The sequence below is a fragment of the Chenopodium quinoa genome, unplaced genomic scaffold (genome assembly GCF_001683475.1).
Source record: "Chenopodium quinoa cultivar QQ74 unplaced genomic scaffold, ASM168347v1, whole genome shotgun sequence".
NCBI lineage: Eukaryota > Viridiplantae > Streptophyta > Magnoliopsida > Caryophyllales > Amaranthaceae > Chenopodium > Chenopodium quinoa.
In genome coordinates this window covers 153,131-175,014 of record NW_018745617.1, presented here as the reverse complement: position 1 = coordinate 175,014, position 21,884 = coordinate 153,131, and the positions used below count along the sequence as shown (strand labels likewise).

The following is a 21,884-nucleotide window of genomic DNA, read 5'->3' as shown; positions in this document are numbered from 1 at the left end:
TGGGGCTTGTGATTGGAAAAAGAACGAACTTGGTGAAGTTTGAGAGAGAGGAAGTTGTTCTTGACTGAATTTCGGTCGTAATTCGCACCTGGGCTCGATCAAGCTTTCTGAAGGTAAAATTATCCTTTTCAATTTGTTTTTCGAGGCCTGATTTTGCTGTTTATTGCGAAATTGAGTTAGGGTTAGGGTTTGTTCGACATTGATTATGTGAGTGTGGTTGTTATGTTATTATGTGCGAATGATGTGTTGCATGCGATTTATAAGTAAGTTTGTTGTTAAGTATGATGTGTTTTGTATGATGTGTTGGTGTGTGTTGTTAATTTTTGTTGTGTATTATTCATGAATAGGATGAGTGCACTTTGGCTGTTAGTTCGTTCGCCTGGTGGTACTTTTGATGTTAGGGTAGATGATACTGATAAGACAAATTTGATGGAGTTATTTGAGTATATGTTTGAGGATTCAGTGAAGCAGAATGTTTTCCTCCCTAAGTACTTCACTTTGTTTGTGAGTAAACCTAGAACTAATCGTAAGCTGGAGTTAGTGGATGATGGGGCAATGTTGAAAATGTGGGAGTGGAATGAAGGGAAGGATGAAATTGAAGTGTTCATAGAAGAGACACAAAACCCATCTGTTGTCTTTCAGTCTGCAGAAGCTAGTTGGGCTAGAACTGTGAAGAATAGGGCTGACCAAATTAGGCAGAAGGAGGAAGAGAGAAGGAGAAATGCAGAGGCTGAAGAAGTTGAGGAGGAGCTTAATGCTCAAGTACCATATACTGTTGCTGTAGAGGTCCCTGTTGTGAATGCAGAAGATGATGTGCTTGAATATGTGAGGGTATTCCACACTACAGCAGCTGATGAGTCATTTCCAGGAGATTCTCAGCCTCAACCTTCACAAAATGAACCATGTCAACCCTCAAATGAAAAATGTAAGACACCATCACCACCCAAAAAAAATCCTAGAAGGAAAAAAGTAACTCCAAGGAAGAAAAAAACCCAACCTTCACAATCTACTCAACCAACTCAGCCTCCATCTCCACCAAATGTTTCTCAAGAGCACCCTTCTCCACCAACAACATCAACACACCATGCTTCCCCCCCCCCCACCCAGGCAACCTACACCACCACCCCCACCCAGGAAACCTACACCACCACCCCCACCCAGGCAACCTACACCACCCCCACCCCCACCACCACCACCCCCACCACCACCTCAACCAAATACAGCTGCATCAAGGCAACCAACCAAAACTAGGGGTGCTTCTAGTTCTGCAGCAAAGCCTAAAGAACAAACAAGGGTTAAACCAGCTGAATGGAGGGTGCCTAGAAGCACAACAAAGAAGTATGGTGTTGAGGTTGGGAAAAACAAAAGAGGAGGGAGGGAAATCAATACTAGGAGCAAAAAACCTATGCTTGTTCAAGAAACTGACAGTGAGTCTGATCCATAGCCATTTGATGATAGTGATGACGATGACTATGAATTTTCTGAAGATGAGGGTGATATGGAGATGGACTTGAACCTTGATGATGACTACATTGTGGAAGAGGATAACCTAGCTGATAACATACCAGAGAAGACATTTGAAGATTACCTAGATGGATCTCATGCTCTGGACAAGATGTACAGAAATGGCAAGGTTTGGGCTAACTTACCATTTGGGTCAACTCAGGTAGAACCTTGGTTAATCTTTGAAAACAAAACACAATTTCATGAGGTATTCAGAGATTTTTGCATACAAGAAGGCTTTGCAGTGTCAGTTGACTATGCTGACAATTACAGATATACAACTACGTGTCTGATCAGTGACTGCAATTGGAGGATTCATGCAGCAGTTCTTGTTGATAAGGTGAGCTGTGCTATTAAGAAGCTAGAAGGTGAACATAGAACTTGTGGGAGGCTGGAAGAGAACCCCATGGTCTCTTCAGCATGGCTCTATAGATAGTTGAGGCAAGACTTAGAGGCAAACCCTGAGACTCCAGTTGAATCATTATAAAGAATGTGCCTGGAAAGGTTTAGGATCCAAGTGAAGCTCAGATTGTTTTATAAAGTGAAGTGTTTAGCCAGGGAGCAAATTCATGGTGGTTTTGCAGAGTCTTATGCAATTTTACCAAAATATGCAGAGATGATTAAAGCCACAAATACTGGCTCATATGCTCTAATCACATGGACTGACAATGGGGTTAATGGTACCAAATTCAAGGCATGTTTCTTCTCTTTTGCAGCTCAGGTGAAAGGGTTCTTGAGTGGTTGCAGACCCATTATAGGGATAGATGGTGCACATCTAAGTGGGTATTACAAAGGAATTATGCTCACTGCAGTAGGCATTGATGGTAACAATGAAATTTTTGTAATAGCTTATGGATTGGTGGATACAGAGAGCATAGACAGCTGGTCTTATTTCTTCAGAAACCTAAGACACTTGTTTGCCCAGAATGGTTGCCAGAAGGAAGACTGGACTTTTATAAGTGACAGGATGAGGGTTAGTGTCTTGCTTTTTTTTTGTAATTCAACTTTGCTTCTCTTATGTGAATGACCACTAACCAAGTGTTTAATCTTCCATGAAGGGTGTTGAACCAGCCCTTTTTGAAGTGTTCCCAAGGGCAACAAGGAGAGTCTGCTGTCAGCATCTGTACTCAAATTGCAAGACTGCTGGATGGAGTGGGACAGAGTTCCATAAGCTATTTTGGATTGCAGCCAATGCCTATAATGAGTATGTGTATGACAAAGCAATGTCAAAGATAAAGAAGTATGATGCAGCAGCATTTGAGTACCTAACAAATATTGAAGAGCAGTGGACTAGGCACAAGTTTGACAAAGTTGTTTGTTGTGATCATAACACAACAAACTTTGTTGAGTCATTCAACTCAGTTACAAAGGACAACAGAGACATGCCTGTGTTCACTTTACTGGAAGGTATTAACTGACACTTTATTTCATGAGTTCAGTTGGTACTTTATTTCTTGTTCTGATATCTGTGAATTTGTTTGTGCTGTATTTGTTTTTTTTTTTGTTTTTTTTTTTCAAAAACTGAACCAGCTGTCAGGAATTGGTGCATGAAAAGAATGGGTTCCAGGTTTGACAAAGCAATTGACATGGACCCTAATGAGCTGACAGACCATGCTAAAGAGGTTTTGGAGACAAGAAGTGAAGAGTCAAGGTTGTGCCATGTAACAACAGCTGGTGGGAGAGAGTTTGAAGTCAGGGATGGCCATGTCAAGTTCCCTGTCACACTCCAGACTATGACATGTGGGTGTGGGAAATGGCAGGGATCAGGGATACCATGCAGGCATGGTCTTAGGGTCATCTACAGCCAGAGACTACAGCCAACAGATTTTGTGTCACCATACTACAAGGGGGCTGCGTATAAGATGACTTATGGAGACCATATCCACCCTATGGCTGATCCTACTCATTGGCCTGCATTTGATGTACCTGAAATTTTACCACCAACTGTCAAAAGAACTGCAGGCAGACCAGCTAAGCAGAGAAGAAGAGCCCATCATGAAGCAAGGAAAGGAAAGAGGCACAAGAACAACAAATGCAGTGTTTGCAAGGAATTGGGACACAATGCCTTAACCTGTAAGGCAAGAAAGGAAGCAGCAAAAAAGGCACAAGATGCAGCAACCTCTTCACAGCAAGCCAAAGGAAAGGGGAGGAAGAGAAAGGCTGACAGTCAGCAACCTTGAAGCTGCCATGCATGATGTGTCAACTTTGTTTGAGGATAATTTTTTAAATTTTTTGTTAAGTTTCTGGTTTTTTGCTCAACAAACTGTTAAGTACTTGGTTGTTTTTTAGGGATTACTATTTGACCTTAAGTGTTAATGCACAATTATGTGGCCATAATTTTTGGAATGATAATGCACTTTGATTACAATAATCATTTCAAGGCTACATATAACTAATGTGTTTAGAAGAGTGACCTGAAACATGAATCCCTCACGCCCAGCTTTTATATAGACAAAGTAGCTGTTATCAATGTGCAACGGCTATTTTTTTTCAAAAAAAGTTACCGTTTTAAAAAAGTGGTATCCTGTGAATTAACCTTAAACTACATGGTATATGGTGAAATTACTTATAAATTAATGGTATATGGTGAATTAGTAAAGTCCCCCAAACGGCAGACTAACGGCAGTTAGCAAAAAGGGCATTTTGTGTTAATATTCAATAACTGAGTGGTATATGGTGTATTAGAAAGTTTTTGGTGCTATACGGTGAATTATGCTTAAACTCAGTGGTATATGGTGAAATTTCCGTAAAATTTATGCAGGGATTTAAGATGGATTTTGATCTAAAGAAGCAAATCAAGAACACAAGGTTGCTGCAGAGTGAAGAACTGCACAATGTTAGTCTTGCACTCGATATCGCTTTCTGAGTTATTGATACTATGTTGATCTTCTTTGGCTTACAATACTGAATTAATGGTTGATGTTGCATTCATTTGGATGCAGTATATTCTTGAAACTAGTGTTTATCCACGCGAAGCAGAACCCCTGAAGGAGCTAAGGGAAGCAACTGAAAATCACCCTAAGTAATACAGCATTCCTTTTGTAATATCATAGCTGAAGATTATTATTCTATACAAATTTGGTACTCATTTCCTCTTCACTTTGAAGGTCCTACATGGCTGGTGCACCAATTGCAGGACAAATGATTTCATTCCTTCTGAAGAAGGAGAATGCTAAAAAAACTATTGAAGTTGGAGTGTTTACAGGATACTCCCTCTTGCTAACCGCTCTTTCGATCCCGGATGATGGAAAGGTTAACTTATTGCATACATCTTCTTCTTAGTTCTTTCTAGCTATCACGTCGTGTTAATCTCTTGTAACTAAAAGCCTATGATGTTGAGTTATATAATTCTTTATAATTGCTTATCAATTTCTATAGCCTACTTCTGTTTGTTTTGTTACAACAGATTGTTGCAATTGACTGTGATAGAGAAGCATATCAGATTGGCTTACCATTCATCAAGAAAGCCGGTGTTGAAGACAAAATCGACTTCATTGTATCAGATGCTCATCTAGCTCTTGATAATCTTCTCCTGAATGTAAGCGAACGATTCCATAAAACATCTCCACAATATTACAAAATAGTTTTAAGTTCAAAAGCTTTTCATCAAGATCTAACAAAGCTGCTCTAGACTACATTGCTGTAATAACTTCATACGCTCATAAATTTAGACTCGACTAGTCCTTTAGTATTGTTTCATGTAGGAAACAATTGCCCTGAATATGGTTGATCTTTTCAAAAGATATGATGCCTACTGTCTTTGCTTAGATTATGACTTAGCTGACGCATTACCTTGTTGATTGACTACAGGCAAAAAATGAGGGTAGTTTCGACTTTGCCTTCGTAGATGCGGACAAAACTAGCTACCTGAATTACCATGAGAGGTTGATGAAGCTCGTCAAGGTTGGGGGTGTGATTGCTTACGATAACACACTTTGGGGAGGAACAGTGGCCGTGCCTGGATCACATGTACCAGACTCCATGAAGAAGAATCGAGAGGCCGTTATCAAGTTGAACAAGTCCCTGGCTGCTGATTCTCGCATCGACATTGCTCATCTTCCTCTTGGTGATGGCATCACTTTTTGTAGGCGTCTCATTTGATCTACTGTCTTTATGCTTCTTATATTATTTCAATGGAGGAGCATACAATTGCACCCATCGAACAAATTTTTAGCAAGTGTAATAATGCATTCAATGCAAAGTATTTGAGTTTTAGTACTTGTCTTTCATATTTTTTCCAACAAAGCAAATAAGGTTTCCTACAAGAACAATATTTGGAGATTTTAAATCTCTGTAGAATGATGTGTGAGATTAGCTCAACAAGACAACAATGATGTTTAGTTTTACACAGGCGTCAAGAAACCAGAGTTCAACAATTCTGCTTATATATCTGTCCACCAGATTGGCGGGTGCAAGATGGATAAGTGAAACAACAGAAGCACTACCATAATCGATTGTTTTTACGGTAAAATTGTAGGTATCAAGTTTAATCACCCTTGCAGAAATGTGGAGAGTGAATATCAAAATCTACCTCCTCTGTCAACATTTAAGCTAGCCTCTCTCACTCTCTTTTTAGCTGCAAAGGTCTCTGCGACTAATAGTGGGAAAGCAATAGTGGCATCACAATGCACCTGAACACCAAGGTCATTGCTAATTAGGACATGAAAAAAAATATGGGACACAAAAGTAAAACTTCAAGAAAAGAAGATATATGCAAATACACAAACCTTAACGGTTATAGCAGAACCTCGGATTTTTCCCCAGGAGACGGCCTCATCAGGACGAGCACCAGAATCACTGCCATCATACTCCTGGGCAGTGTTAATGAAAGCTGCATAATCTGCCCCATTTCGCATCATATTTGCATTACAAATGTGATGTTTAGGCAACCCTCCACCAAGAATTATCATTCCAGTCTTCCTGGGGCTCGCATGAACAGCCTCACCATTCATGGCTTTTATATCTACATATGACCATAAAATATTTGTAAGCAAATTATATTGGAAGATGTCGTACATCAGATTAACAAGAAAATAACTGACCTTGAACAATGTCGATAATTAAACCTGGAGTCCGAATTGAATGAAAATACAACATGTCTCCCAGTGAGCCGTCTGTCAAACCTGGGCAGTATACTGGAATATTATTCTGAAAATTTATGCATGAAGTGAAAGCTGAATCAGTTAAACGCTATAGGAAGATATAATACAATAACTTTTTCCATGATAATCTACTATCCATCAACCACCACCTGCTACAGATACTTTTCTTGATTTAGATTTAGATTGACCATTGCTCCAATTTAGCAGGAACTAGTAAAACTGCTTCAAATAGACTTTTATTGAAGATTTCCATTGTGTAAACAGTTAAACATCACAAGCATAGTCTCGCTACTAAAGAGCATTTAGACTTTTGTTGAGTTTAAGATAGTTTTTTGATAGTATTACTAGTCACAGCAGTGTTTTCAGCAATACTTCAAATTAAATATGAAGATAAGCATGAATGATCGTTACATGAACTGACAAACAGGCTTCTAAGTTTGGTATTAATGTGCATTGAAATTGAGCAACATAGAAAATGAACACCTTTGCGCACAAGTTGACCAAAACTTAAAACGGATTAATATGGAGTAACATTATTTTATGAGAATCAATGGGGGGAAAAGCCAAGCCAAGCCTAACCTCTAAATGAGTAGATTTTTCACCTTGTATGCCCAATAAAGGTATGAGCTCTCATTATTTATTTCTTTACCCAAACGAGCAATCACCTTAGATGGCGTCCATGTTATCTTCTGCATTCAGAAATTTTTGAGAAATATGAACTTAAATAAATAAATAGAACATAACTGACAAGTGCCAACAAAGAAAGCTTGAAAACATATAATTAATGACAGGGATGAAGTAAATCTAGGGTTATGTTGTACTTGAGGGAAAAAAATAAATAAATAAATAAATAAATACAAATAAAAATAACAGCCACACTCCGGAACACAAAAACAGAACAAAAATATCTCATTGGGGATCAATTCATCAGATAACAGACAGCAATAGTTAAGAATTTACCTCTTTAATTTGCTCTTCTAGCATTTTATCAAAAATTGGAACAATCCAATCCTCAAATTTGCAGTAGTTGTCATTTGGAACCAATAAATTACCAATGCGATTCAATCCTTTTGAGCGTAACTGAGCTCCAGGTAAAGAAAATTCGCCTTTGAATGTAGGTGCAAGACATTTAACAAGATCCTCTTCTATACCACCGGTAGTTGTTACAATGACATCAACCTGAACATGTGCAAATGCCTGACCTTTGAGTGCAAATAATCTAATCTTAGAAAGTTGGGTAAAAAAGATGCTAAACACGTTACTTCATACAAGGCCATGATGGAGAGAAGAAACAGTTATGTGAGCAAAATAACAGGTCACAACGGAATCAATCAGCTAAAAATTCAAATCACATAGCCAACAACTCTCTATTTTAGGCCCCCAAGACACATATCTAATACGAAATTTCTCTAAAAAAAAAGAGGGGGGGGGGATTAAGAAGGTTTGAACCAAGCCCCTAAGGTTTGCACGAAATTTTCTCTATCTATTTCCCCTATTCTTTTGGTGTTCGAAGTGGACATCTACATCCCAAAGTCTACATTATTAGTACAGCCGTGCAGGAAAAAGACATTATGGAAGTAACAAAACTTATGTAATGATGCCGTGAAGGGTTTCCAGAAAAAAGGGCTACTTCAAATCACACTTCTTCCAAGCAATAATGTGGTGAAAGACTGAAAGGTTCCTACCTTTATATAGGCCTTCTTACAGTTCTCTATCAAATAGTATAACTCAAATATGAGACAGCCACTAATATCCCAATTAACATTGATTCAGTCAAACAATTAAGAGATAGGATGCCATTTAAATTGTTGTGAATGAATAAATAAAAAACAACCTCTCAAAATCTCAACAATTAACAGATTGCAATCTCTGAGCTATAAGTCACTTGCTACTGCACAATCTTCTCTCTTGGAAAATACTTTCTTTCACCCAATAACCCAAGACTATGTTAAGCATAGGATATACTGAAGGAAACAAGTCAAATACCCCACACAACTAAGTTCCACCTCTTCACATATTCAAACAACATTTTGAAAAAAAAAAAAAAAAATCAACAAGGCTAATAATATCTAAACATTAATCTCACCATATGATGCTGAGTAAGATATCGAACAGTGTCACGAACACCAGAAGATATAAGATTCGAGGTAAAACCTAAAAACACTTTGCACCCCACGGATTCCCTATAAACAGGATCCTTCTCTTCCTTGCTGCAATCATCATCGGGTATCTCATTTGCCAGCCGCCAATCTAGCTTGAACCACACAAAACACACAAATGAACACAAAACGAAAACGAGCAGAGCAACACCTAAAACTGTTACACAGCTTAAAACTCAAGCTAACCATTTGATTTACAACATCGATAGCATCACCGAGATTAGATGCTTGGAAACCGGTTGAGACAAACGATTTCAAAAGCTTGGGATAATTCACTCCTTGATTAAAATCATAACCCTCAATCTTAATACATTTCCCTTCAAGGGTTTTTGATTCCTTGAACACAACAGAACGAACCGACGCCATTATATCATTATCATCCATATCTCAACACCTAGAATACCAATTAGAATGAATGAATTGCATAAAATCAATAATTCTCAATTTCTCACTGCCTTTACATAACAAAATTTCACAAAAACCCTTTATAAAAGCTAAATGAACCTTATGAAATGAATTGGACAGAGAATCTCAAAAGAAAAGAATACTTTAGATTTATAATAGAGGAATAAAGTAAAGTAAAGCACAGCAATTAACAATGGTGCAGGGTAACTAAGAAAGAACAGACCTTTGAAGAAAGAAAAAAAAAAAAAAAAGAAGAAGAAGAAAAGGGTACATTACCTTGCCGCAGGATCAAGTGTCTGGTCGTGCTTGACTCCGGCTTCTGTTGGCTCAGCGTTGCCGGATTATGCTTGTGCGCGGTGTCGCCGGCGGCTTGTGTTAGGTGAGAAGGGAGGTGATGAGGTGTCGGAGGTAGAATAAAGTTTGGGGTCGGGGATTGACCACTAAGGTGATCAAGAGTTCGAGCCGAGTAGAGTCGAGCCGGGTTGGCCAGGACTTAACATTAAATCACTTATCCAAATCCGTAAAGGCTTTTTAGGCTGGATTTGAATTTTCCCTACCTTATAAAAAAATCACTTTTTTACACTTTTACCTTCATTAGGGCAGCCAACGCGCGTTGTGCGCGGAATGGCTTGCCTTTGCAACTTAATTTTACTTGTCTTGTGTTTGCACTTCACATGGAGGAATAAAAGACCGGCAAAGGAATATATTTCTATTGGTTCGACATTGTTTGTTTATAGCCGTCCTAAGTTAAATGTTACATGTGAAATATCTCATATATTGAAAAAAAAAATCTTTATTTTTATTATTTGTATATGGTGATTCTTTTAACTGGAATACTATGTAGAGTTACAGTAGAATATAATTCTTAGGTTTTTCAATGATAATGCTGAAAAGGAACAAATGTTAAAATTGTGGTTTGTTTATTTTTGCAATGTTGATATTAGCATTACTTAATTGTGGTGGTGCAATATGAAATAGAGAAAGAATCATCAATGATGAAACCGGAACGACCAATTCCTAATCCACCACAGAGGCTAACAATATTAATCAATGAGTTCATTTTATCCATCACAAAGGCTAACAATATTAATCAATGAGTTCATTTCTAATTTAAAAGTACAATCCTTCTAGATGAAACCAAAACAACCAATTCCTTCACACACTTATGCCCAACCGTACATGATAGGTATATATATTATACTAAAGCGAACTATATCCACCTACCAAGCCCAGTCTAACCAATGAGTTCTTAGACTTAAGAAGTCCTGGATAGTGTATAGTGACTAAATTCAAGTCCAGATTAAATTATGAAATTAATCTTATCTTACACTGATGAATTGCTCATATGCTAAAATAATGATCTTTAATAGAATCCCAATGTGATCATATCATTACAGGTTATGAAGTTCAAAATCCATAGTAGAATGTTCTTAACATAATGAAATCCTGTTTTAAATCTATGGACTTTGCTCCCAGAAAATCCGGCCGCCCTCTTCCACCACCTCCCCCTCTCCCCTCTCCCTTCTCGAGGCCCCTTTTGTCAGAGTTCTCGTTTCCAGACCATCGACCATGTGGGGAATATTTCAAGTATTAACCCCTAGCTCGAACCCCACTGTGATCATACACTAAAGTACGGTGGCGTCCAAAAGGGAAGACAATAGAGCAAAAGAGTCGCCAACAAGTTTTAGGAACTTGTAAACCATTCACAGGGTGAAGGTTACACCCCTTAACGATCCAAGAGATCGTCAACTCCATAAGGTCTAGAATCAAATAAGGGTTCGGGGATGAAGGTACAAATCCAACCTAAAATAGATTGAACCTGCCCTAATAATAGGCCTCTACTTTGTTCAGATCGTATTCATGTGCGCTTTTCAATTAACATGCAAGCAATAGGATTAACCCTAAACCTGTTTATCTATGTTGGTTGAATATTAATGCACATATAAATCTATTATTGGCGATCACTTGAATTATAATCAAATTAACCCTAAACAAAATTATTAATTATCTTATCAAGCATGATTACAAGTATCAATTCCCTTTAAACATGCATAAAAGGTGTGATCAAGCAATAACAATAAATAAGCATCAAGCACCATAATAATAATCAAAATATTATGACAATAAAAATCATTATAAATAATAATAATAATAATAATCATCAATAAAATAATCATCATCAAAATAATAATAATAATATTCATAAATTATAACGATTATAATCATAATCATGTTCATATTAAGATTAAAGCATAATAATAGCAAGATCCTAGACATGATACTAACAAGATTAATAACAAACCCTAGCATGTCACTAAGCATTAAAAATCAAATCTTTAACCCTAACATGATACTAACAATTACAAATATTAGGAAGAAAATAGAAAGCATCATAACAATCATATTTAATGTTAAAGTTACCCTAGACATGATACTAGGAATATTATAATAACAATGTAAACATGATCTCTACATCATAACATCAATTAAAAATCATTAAAGTACTTACTTTGATGCCTCGTACCTCTTTCTAATTACAAAATACACACGTTAGTAACTTCAAGGAAAATAATAAAACAAACAATTAAATTAAATAATTGAAAGAGAGATTTGGGACCAAACCCTCAGAAATTAAACCTTTCACGTCTAGGGCGAAGGCAACTTCGAATATGGCTAGGTGTTTCTAGATCTTGTGAATGCGGAATTTTGTATAAAAAAGACTAATTTTAAAAGAGAGAGATGAATGAATTAAGAGAATTAGAGAATTAATGATTGCGAATGAAAACTGATTGTAGATGAGAATTCGTGAGAATTGGTGAATGAAAACGGAGTTTTTAATACGTTATATATAGAGAAAATCAGCCAAAAAGATAAAATAAACAAAACAGAGTCTGACGCATAAAAAACAGAGCTGACGCAAACCCTGGCTAACTGGCGCCAGGCACCAACACTAGCGCCAGGCGCCAATGGCTAGCGCCAGGCCTGGTTCCAGGCGCCAATGCCTGGAGTCAGGCGCCAAGCTTGTTTTTAACGCGTTTTCGAAAATCAGATAAGTTTGCCGTACTGGAGGATAAAATCATATACTACCTCCGTTAACAGTTATTTGCAACGAAAGGGACATGCGTGGACTCCTAGGCAAAACTTCTTAAACACGATTATTGAAAGTTATGGATATGTAATTAACTACATAATTTTAATTAAAAAAAAAACCAATTCCAATTAAAGAGAACATCCCAGAACAACCACCACATGCCACCCAGAACCCACGAACCACCACCCATGCCACCCACAACTCACCGATAATCACCCACAACTCACCGAGAACCACCCACGAACTGACGGAATCCACCCAGAACCGACGAACCACCACCCACGCCACCCACAACTCAACGAAAGTCACCCACAAACCACCGAAATCCACTCAAGAATCATGGAAACCACAAAATAACTACGAAAACCACCTTAGAACCACCAGATCTGAAACCCAAAAACTAAACCCATCCACGAAACTACCCCCATGAACCGCCCAAAACCACCACTACTAACACCAACCCACAAATTGAAACAACAATCCGCGAATAACACCCACCCACAAACCACAAAAACAACCCCCGAACCATAAATTACCACCTAATCTACCAAACCCACCCACAAACCATTAACATCCCCCACGATCTGAGAAGAAATGACGATACAGAAGAAGATGAAGTGGGAAGAAGATAAGAGATGAAGAGGGAAGAAGATGACAGATGAGAGAAGATGATGATGGTGAACTAAAAGATGAAGATCGAAAAAGATGAGAGATGATGAACTTAGAGATGAAGATGGAGGAGAGAGATGGTGGGTAGATGAGATTAATCTGATTTTTTGAGGGGAAAAGTTTGATAATTAAAAGTTAGATTAGAGTTATAATAATTTGTAATTATGTGTAGTATTATCTGTTAATAATTTTTAAATGAGGGTATTCTGGTCATTTTACCAGAAAAAAGTTATTATATTAGGAAAAAAATAGATTTGTTGCAAATAATAAGTAGCACCTTATTTTGGTAAATGTTGCAAATAACCATTAACGGAGGTAGTAATTTCCTCGAAAATGCTATTTGATTTTAATTAAAACTCTGAAAAGTCAACAAAAGTCAATTTATCAATGCTAATTGAATTAGGAATGAAAAGAACCTTCTAGAAGAATCTAGAAGACTAAAACCATTCCTAATTGCATTAGGAATGATAAATCATATTAGACCCTCCCCTAGATCATTGGGCCGCACATAAGGCTCAAACCGGGCCCAGTTTAGTAAATTGACCATAACTTCCTCAATATTCGTTGGAATTGGGCTTATAATATATCGTTGGAAAGCTCTTGTCAAGCCCCATCCAACTACACTATTATTGGACCCATATCATGGACCAACCAAACTGGATTGACTTTTTTCTTAAAATAAGTTTTCAAAAACAGAGAGAAGAGAAAAGAAATTAAAACTATCCGCAACACTAGACTTTCCACACTTTCACTTCATTCGATTATGATTCGACGTGAAAGGCACTCATCACTGGGTTTGGTTTTGGGGAGACACAAATGGGTATCTACAGAAGCCCCCACTTTGAGTGAGTTTGGAGAAACGCGTGTTTCGAAAACAAAAGTCAAAGTAGTGATAGGGATGGAGAATGATTTAGAACGTTCTGCGATCCTAAACCACTCTTGTAACGCCGATACCTGCAAACTAGCGTTAGTTAAACAGATAAAAGAGTTAAGAAACGCGTATCTTGCACCGTCGAGCACACGTCTATGAAAGTAACCGATTGCTGCCGCTTTACTGTTGTTTTGATGACCTCCTACAAGCTAGAGAATGCCATCCCACTTGAAAACTGCTACGACCGTAACTGCTTCCAATTTGGAAGATTGCTTCACTTGAAACGATCCTCCTCCGCTTTGATAATATTCCACGTCCAAGGGAATACCATCGAAGATTATTTCTCTTGAAATCACCTTCATCCGCATTGATAATATTCCACGTCCAAGGGAATACTATCGAAGATTATTTCTCTTGAAACAATCTCCTTCCGCATTATGACCATCTTCCATGCCTAAGGGAACACGATCGAAGTCAACTTCGCCTGAAATTACCTTCAGTTGTTTGTGACAACTCTTCGCAAGCTAGGGAATGCCGTCGAAGATATCCTCGCCTGAAATCATCCTCATTTGATGCGATAATCTTCCAAAGGAAATTACTGAAGACCCACACTCGTCGATCTTTAAAAGTTCGCCTGAACTTTGCTTCCTCTATGCCTGTACGTTGGCGCTTCTGTTGCTTTGAACCTGTACGTCGGTGCTTTTTTCGCTTTTAAACCTATATGTGGGTGCCCTTTTTTTGTTAATGATCTTTAAAAGTCAGACGATCTTTCATCAGGTCGATCACTTTACGTAATCAAGCCGATTACTAAATCATGTCAAATTTCTTAGAGGGGCTAACTGGCATACCAAGGAACCCAAAATATGTTGCAGAAAGGTAGAACATCCTCACCAAGTGGCTGGGCGTTCTGGCGCCGCTGAAAAGCCATCAGCGCTACACAATTAGCCTTAGCGCTAGGCGCTGGGATTGGCACCAGGCGCCAAGCCTAATTTTTAACGCCAATGCCTAGGGCTTGGCGCCAGCACGAGGATTTCCTTAAATACCCCTTTCCTCTTCATTTTGCTGCTTGCTCGTCGCGAAATTGCTCGAAAAACCGCAGAACTTCAATTGCTTGGTTCTTGCTCGTTTCTCAACCGAATTTACTCAAATTTGTTGCAAATCAAAGCTCTTTTCATCTACTTTCCCGATCTGTGTAAGTTTTCTTCAAACTCATATCAGTTTTTATGAATTTTTGGCATGTTTATTCACGAATTTCATGTAAATTCGAAATTAAAAATGCTCAATTCGCTTTGTTTATCAAGTTTTATGCCATTAAATTGCTTGATTATGTTTATATATTGCCTTGGGAGTAATTTGAGACTTGTTTGACTCAATTTGGTGAAGAAATGAGCAATTTGCCATTGTTGGGCCTCCTAAGGTCGTGAAGAACAATGTGACTTGTTCTTGGTGTTTTTGCTAGCAATTCTTATCCAATTTGTCACAATAATTACTATATTGTTGCAAGAAATTGTGTGATTGCTTGAAAAAATGCCGTTATGCTCAATTCGAATTTGTGCTCTGTTTTAGTACTACATACTCTGTTTTTTGTGAACATAGTATCATGCGGCTAGGCGAACCTTAGATACTATAGAACCTTAATTTATGATGATTTTGCACAATGTAGTATGGCTAGACAGGGAGGTTCGGGTTCACGGTCCCGAAACACCCGACGGGAGCATGAGCCCGTAGAGGATGACGTCACACCTTCTACTTCACTTGGTCGACTTCCCGAGTGGGATGAGAGGACCCTGTTCTTCGCCCCCGTCCACCACATTTCTGAGAGGGTGAGACGGGGCATCACGGTCGGGAGGACGTGCTACCACGGTTCCGGCTGTGATGGTTTGGGCGATTTGTACAAGATGTACATCGCCAGGGATCGGGAGACGAGACTCCTATGGGAGTCTTGCGGACTGGCTACCCTGTTCGAGACCTCCAAGGCTATGGTTGCCTCCAGTGGTGGTCACCATATAGTGCGCGCTTTGGTGGAGTTCTTCTGGGACACCACCAACACTTTCCATTTCCCTTGGGGCGAGATGATGGTCACCCCTACGGACTTCAGTCTCATTACAGGACTGGAGTTCAACTCTGTGCCACTGCCGTTCGACAGTGGAATCGACGTCTTTTCTGCGGAGGTCGAGGAGCTGTTGGGGCCGATCTCTATTCGGGCCCGAGCTGAGGTCGAGACGACTCAGTTTAGTGCTAGGGGAATTCGCCGCTCGACGCTGGCAGGGGCTTTTGATGACGATGCGACTACCCGAGAGCACCGGGTGCGCATCTTTGCACCGATGTTGTTGTCAGGGACATTCTCTCCTGACAAGGGTAGTAGGGCGTTGCTTTACTACCTTCCTGCTGTCCGCGATCTTCACCGGATCGGGACTTATGATTGGGCCAGCTTGGCCTACGTTGACTTCGTTCGTGCATTGAGGGACTCGTATCGACACCGGTCCTTCGGGACGAATGTTTCTTTGTCTGCGTTTTGGAAGGTCGTAGAGGTAAACATTATTCCCTATAAAGTTTAGCTCTACATATTAGCTAGCATTTGCTCACACTTTTTACTCCTTGTAGATCTGGTTCTACGAGCACTTCCCATCTACTGCGCCGGCGAGACCATCGCCGCGCGGATTTCCAGTGAGCACTTCTTGGGGTGCCCGCCATGTGGATATGTCTACTACACATGTCCGGAGCTGGATCATGGCGGTACAACTTCTTTTTTATTTGTTTGCCTTTTACGACGCTTTAGGTATACTCTCGCCTGATTGATGTTCTTTGTAGGGGCCTGAGGTGGTGTACCGGCCATGGGGCGGCTGGACAGTCCCTGGGTTAGCCGCATAGTATTCTGCTGAGCATCGTTATTTCCTGGGGACTTATGGGGAGATCGCGTACTTAGGAGAGAGAGTTGCTAGACAACATTCCTCTGATGTCTTCGTCGTTCCTGCTGCTCCACCACGTCACATGTTCGATGATGCGCGATTATTGAGCATGTCCGAGGGAGCTTGTACCCCTTGGCGGTCCTACGCAGTCCCTGGGCAGTGCTATGTTGAGGAGCTACTGTCGTTATTAGCTCCAGCACCCGTACCGGCTGAGGATGTGAGGGTAAAATTTTTTCAGATTTTACTTTCTATTAGGTAGCCCCCAAGTAATGTTTTACTGACCTTTTTGCTTTATCCGGACGGTGCTACTGAGTTCGTGCCACCCCGTATGTCCATCCACTACCAGGGGACATATGGGCCGACTGAGGAGATGATTCCTCCGGCTCCCGAGGGCGAGCGCTTCGTAGAGCGGTCGATTCCTCGCCACCAGACTCGAGTAAGTTTGGTTTATTTGAAATTTTTGTCCATATATTATGCATATTTACTAACTTATTTCTTTGTCAGTTCTCGCGCGAGGTGGTTTCGGCGATGGCACAATGTATAGATGCCTTCCGGAGCCAGCTCGTCCGGATGAGGAATGCAGCCACCTGCCGTCGGGACGACGTCATCCGAGAGGTAGTCTTTCTATATATATTTTTTGCATTACCGCTTTGATTTTGCCTTATTTCTAATTTCATTCTTTTTACAGGGCCAGCCTATTGCTTCTCACACTCGCACGAGACCTGAGGTGCGGAGGGATCCGGCGAGGTCTAGCTCGAGATGTCGTCGTACTACGTCAGGGGGTAGAGGTGGTCGCTCTGAGGCCGCTCGTGCTGACATTGCAGAGGGCTCGTGATCTTCTTCTGAGGGTTCTCATGCTGCACCGGTAGGCGAGGGAGAGGCTACCTCGGCTTTCAGGGGTGGTGGGATGTACGAGGTAGGCTCGTCATCGCAGCACCCTTCGCAGCCTCAGCCTCAGGTTGATCCTGGGTGGAGTGGACCTACATTGAGTTTTCCTCCTCCTGCGGAGACTGGAGTTGGAGCTGGTGGAGAGGTGACTCCTCGTACGGCACAATTTTACGATATGATGGGTATACGTCCTCCGGCGCCGTAGTTTGTTCCTGTAATTTTTATTTTGACTTTTTATAGAACTTTGCCTAGACTCACTATTTTTAGAAACATTTTGTATATTTATGCTATTATGAGTTATTTTGTTTACTATTATTATGTGTATGTTTGTGTGTACTAGAGAAGTGTGACAAACAATTTTGCGCAAAAATTCCGTCATTTTTATTATTGATGGAGGGTATCCGACTCTCTCCCCCAAAAAGAAAAATTAAAAAAGGAAAAAATCAAATAAATGCTTGTGTGTATAAAAACTTGGAAAATTAATCTAAATAAATCCAAAAAAGATTAATATAATTAATATAAAAGCTATTTAATTAAAAAGAAAAGGATAAAAAGATGTTTAGATAAGATAATCGGAGCCGTAAAGTCATTAGCCGACTCGAGTTTAGGATAAAAATGCAATTTAAGCAAGCGCGCCTGATGTGGCAACTTGGCGCCAGCTGGCGCCACGCAATGGCGCGTAGGCGCCAGGCGCTACACTTGGCGTGTGGCGCCAAGCGCTGGCGGCTGGCGCTAATTACGAAGTTTGATGCCAATTGACGCTGATTCCGTATTTCATTCTGATTAAAACTTCTCGCAATTTGTGTATAAATAGCCCCCTGCCCAGCCGATTCTTCTCATAATTCCAGCAGATAAAATAATTCTTTGCTTTAGGAAATAATACAATGTCTCTAGTCACCAAAACCTTCACCCAATACACTCATGAATGGTGTCGATCTCTCAATGCTAGAGAAATAAAAAAGAATTAGATTTGTTCCACTTGGGGGGAATTTATGGCATAAAAGGGGTAGATCTTGACTTAGATTTTGTTCATACCGCTCTAGAATTTTAGAATGTTGATACTCGTTGTTTTAGAATAGGGTATGATGAGATTAGCCCTTTACCAGAAGAATTTGGTGCTATTTTAGGCTTCCCTGCAATAGACCTCATAGTAATCCCTAGAGTAGATGCATTATAAGGATTTTGAGCGCTTCTTTAATTTAAAAGAAAGGGATTTATCAAAAATAGTAGATGGCAACATAGTTAATTTAAAAGAATTTGCAAACCATTATTTTGATAAGCCTCTTTCTGAATCTTTTCATATATATAGAAGAAGAGCGTTCTTATTTTGCATGCTTAATCAATTTTTTCTTAGTAGTGGTAAAAATAATGAAGGTCAATCAATTATAACCACCGTACTAGAACAAATTGAATCAGGGAGAAATCCAATGCCATTGATAGTTGGAGAGACTATGATTAGTCTTGATGAATTGAAAAGGGACCCAAAAGCACCTTTTCGTGGCTCTCCAATTTTATTACAGGTAGAAAAATAATATTTTTAATTACAGAAATCAAAAAATATATTTTTGTATTGTAATAATAATTGCATTGCAATTTTTTTTATAGATGTGGCTAATGGAAAGGCTAGAATTAATTAGCCCTCCGGGCGATATTGAGAAGTACACTCCCAATTGCTTCGTGAGGAGGAAGAAACGCTTCCCTAAGATTGGGCGCCATGGGTGGAGAAAGGTCTTTGAATCTCGCAATTTTGCTATCAAGTGGGTCGTCCCATGGTGGAAAATAGAAAGGATGGTTGGTGTCAACAAGCAACCTTTCTGCCATCTTCCGAGTTTGTCTTGTATGACTTATTATTACCCTGCAGGGTAAAAAGACAATACGGCTTGCTTCAGAATATTCCTTCCTGGGATCTTCGTCCTCCCTATGAGTACCCTGTTTCTCAAGAAGTAGACAAATTTGATGCTTACAGGAGTGCTAGGCCTTTATAGGAAGTGGTTACCAAAAAGGTTCCTCCTTCTTTGCCCAATGATGTGAAGAAGTGGTTGCTGAAGAAGCCTTCGAAGGATTCGAAGAAAGATCAGGGTAAAACTGATGTGAAGAGTCGTCTGGGTGACAGGGTGATTCCCGCCAAGGAACTCCTAGGTGCAAGAGTTGAATTCAAAACACCTTCAATGCCTAGGAAGAAAGGTGTCACCAAACATAAAGGGAACAGGAAAGCTGACACCACAGATAAAAAGACTTGGGTGGAAAAGAAACACGGAGTACTAGCTGAAGGGGAGACTATCAATTCTAAGATTGAATGTAGGTCCTCTAAAGGATGCCTACTAGCTAAAGTTATGGATGATGAAGAGGAAGCAGACAAAAATTGGAAAAGGGCTAGAAAAGAAAAGAAAGATTAGGAGCATCGCTTAACTTCAAATTATTAGACTTAGTTTATTTTAAAGTTAATTTATTTCAGCTTTATTTAAATTCCATCAATAATGTAATTTTATTTTATTAATTAAATTTAAGCTTTTAATTAAATTATTTACTTTAAATTTATTTTATTAAAGCAATGAAAACCGAAAAAGTTAATTTTACAGAAATTCTTTGAGTACGAAAGTCAAAAAATTTTCCGAAAAACACCGAGATTTGCCCAGAATTTATTTTCAAATTGGCGCCGCTTATTTGCAACTGGCGCCTGCCATTGCAGTCTGGCGCCAGGCGCCAATTCTATCGGCTAGCGCTGATGGTTGTTGGCTGGCACCAGAGCTTACTCTGCGACGCCAATATTTCGCCGATTTTCTATCGAATTTTTAATTAAATCAGGGACGCAAGAATGTCAAAAAATAAGGTGGCCGCATCCGTAAAGGGTTGCCTACGTATCCTTTCTTAAGGAATCAGGCCAAACGTAGCTCTCTTGAGTATCCTACTCAAGTAATTACAGGTAGTATTTCTTAAGTTGGTCAAGATTTGTCATGTTCGAGAACTCATTGCCATCCATATCAGTTAGTTTTGCTGCACCTCCTGATAGGATTGTTTTGACAATGTAGGGTCCAGACCAATTAGGTCTAAATTTACCCCTTGGATCTAAAACATTTTTCCTTAGTGCTTTTAACACCAAGTCTCCTACTTTGAAGTTTCTTGTCTTGACCTTCTTATTAAAATGCCTAGCCATACGAGTCTGGTAACACTGAGTGTGATGTAGAGCTTCTAGTCGTTTCTTATCGAGTAGAATTAATTCTTTATATCTTGCCCTAGTCCATTCGACTTCATCGAGTTTACTCTCTAATGCAATGCGTAGAGATGGTATTTCTAGTTCGACAGGTTATACGACATCCATTCCATATACCAAGGAAAATGGTGTATTTCCTGTTGATGTACGGATTGACGTGCGGTAACCCCACAATGCGAAGTGAAGTTTGTCAGGCCAATCCTTATAATTTTCCGTCATTTTTTCGATGATAGTCTTTAAATTTTTATTAGCTGCCTCGATTGCTCCATTTTCTTGAGGTCTATAAGGGGAAGAATGATGATTTTGAATGCCGTATTTTTGTAGCAATTCTTCACATTCGGCTTGAAAGTGAGTTCCATTGTCACTTATCATTTCATGTGGGACTCCGTATCGACAAATAATATTTCTCTCGATAAAGAGTGCTACATGTTTTGCAGTGAGTTTAGCGTATGATTGCTCTTCGACCCACTTTGTGAAGTAATCGATTGCTACTAAGATATATTCGTGGCCTCCTGTTCCTGGGGTAGTGATTTTCGCCAATGATGTCAATTCCCCACGTAGAGAATGGCCATGGCGATGTGTAGGTATAGAGCAAGGATGGAGGAACATGTTGTAAATTGGTATAAATTTGGCACTTAGGGCATATTTTTACGTATTGATGGAATCCCTATTCATTGTAGTCCAATAATATCATTCTCGCATTATTTTCTGGACTAACATTTTGCCATTTATATGAGTTCCACAGATTCCTTCGTGGACTATCCTCATTGCTCTTTGTGCATCCTTTTTTCCTACACATAAGAGAGCTCGACCCTTAGGTACCCTTTTATGTAGCTCGTTGTCTAGGAGTACATATTGGGAAGCCGAAAGCCTTAATGCTCATTTTGCTCTTTTGTCAGCATGAGGAGGGTATTCTCCTTTGGTGACATAATTGAGTATGTCTGTGTACCACGGTTCTTCTTCTTCTTCTTCTTCTTCTTCTTCTTCTTCTTCTTCTTCTTCTTCTTCTTCTTCTTCTTCTTCTTCTTCTTCTTCTTCTTCTTCTTCTTCTTCTTCTGCTTCGCCTTGGACTGCTT

The 21,884-nt window shown here is 39.5% G+C and overlaps 3 protein-coding genes across 5 annotated transcripts; 2 read left to right on the top strand and 1 right to left on the bottom strand.

Moving 5' to 3' along the window:
* The first annotated feature begins 1,993 nt into the window (after positions 1-1,993).
* Positions 1,994-3,683, top strand: LOC110716651. Its single transcript, XM_021895297.1, has 3 exons — positions 1,994-2,476; positions 2,562-2,910; positions 3,034-3,683. The coding sequence occupies exons 1-3, from the start codon at positions 1,994-1,996 to the stop codon at positions 3,681-3,683; spliced, it is 1,482 nt and encodes a 493-aa protein (XP_021750989.1).
* A 590-nt stretch (positions 3,684-4,273) lies between these two features.
* On the top strand, positions 4,274-5,705 carry LOC110716610 (caffeoyl-CoA O-methyltransferase-like). Its single transcript, XM_021895258.1, has 5 exons — positions 4,274-4,339; positions 4,446-4,525; positions 4,611-4,755; positions 4,910-5,041; positions 5,314-5,705. Exons 1-5 carry the CDS (start codon positions 4,274-4,276, stop codon positions 5,602-5,604), a joined length of 714 nt encoding a protein of 237 aa, XP_021750950.1. The 3' UTR covers positions 5,605-5,705.
* A 75-nt stretch (positions 5,706-5,780) lies between these two features.
* Positions 5,781-9,677, bottom strand: LOC110716609 (deoxyhypusine synthase-like). Of its 3 annotated transcripts, XM_021895254.1 has the most exons (8): positions 9,446-9,677; positions 8,951-9,158; positions 8,692-8,859; positions 7,566-7,784; positions 7,208-7,294; positions 6,546-6,651; positions 6,231-6,466; positions 5,781-6,134 (listed from the first exon to the last, which is right to left on the bottom strand). In XM_021895254.1, the coding sequence occupies exons 2-8, from the start codon at positions 9,146-9,148 to the stop codon at positions 6,024-6,026; spliced, it is 1,125 nt and encodes a 374-aa protein (XP_021750946.1). In that variant the 5' UTR covers positions 9,149-9,158; positions 9,446-9,677; the 3' UTR covers positions 5,781-6,023. The 3 variants fall into 3 exon arrangements, with proteins under 3 accessions (XP_021750946.1, XP_021750948.1, XP_021750947.1); XM_021895256.1 differs by lacking the exon at positions 8,951-9,158 and having other exon boundaries at positions 5,983-6,134; positions 8,692-8,855; XM_021895255.1 differs by lacking the exon at positions 9,446-9,677 and having other exon boundaries at positions 5,983-6,134; positions 8,692-8,855; positions 8,951-9,054.
* Positions 9,678-21,884: the final 12,207 nt, after the last annotated feature.

Excerpts from the sequence above, each read along its gene's own strand:
- LOC110716651 (XM_021895297.1), top strand. The coding sequence starts at position 1,994 with ATGTGCCTGGAAAGGTTTAGGATCCAAGTGAAGCTCAGATTGTTTTAT. Across the intron at positions 2,477-2,561 it reads TTATAAGTGACAGGATGAGG|GGTGTTGAACCAGCCCTTTT; the intron begins GTTAGTGTCTTG and ends TCTTCCATGAAG. Across the intron at positions 2,911-3,033 it reads TGTGTTCACTTTACTGGAAG|CTGTCAGGAATTGGTGCATG; the intron begins GTATTAACTGAC and ends AAACTGAACCAG.
- LOC110716610 (XM_021895258.1), top strand. The coding sequence starts at position 4,274 with ATGGATTTTGATCTAAAGAAGCAAATCAAGAACACAAGGTTGCTGCAG. Across the intron at positions 4,526-4,610 it reads GCAACTGAAAATCACCCTAA|GTCCTACATGGCTGGTGCAC; the intron begins GTAATACAGCAT and ends TTCACTTTGAAG. Across the intron at positions 4,756-4,909 it reads CGATCCCGGATGATGGAAAG|ATTGTTGCAATTGACTGTGA; the intron begins GTTAACTTATTG and ends TTGTTACAACAG.
- LOC110716609 (XM_021895254.1), bottom strand. The coding sequence starts at position 9,148 with ATGGATGATAATGATATAATGGCGTCGGTTCGTTCTGTTGTGTTCAAG. Across the intron at positions 7,785-8,691 it reads ATCTTACTCAGCATCATATG|GTTGATGTCATTGTAACAAC; the intron begins GTGAGATTAATG and ends GCACATGTTCAG. Across the intron at positions 6,467-6,545 it reads AATTATCGACATTGTTCAAG|ATATAAAAGCCATGAATGGT; the intron begins GTCAGTTATTTT and ends GGTCATATGTAG.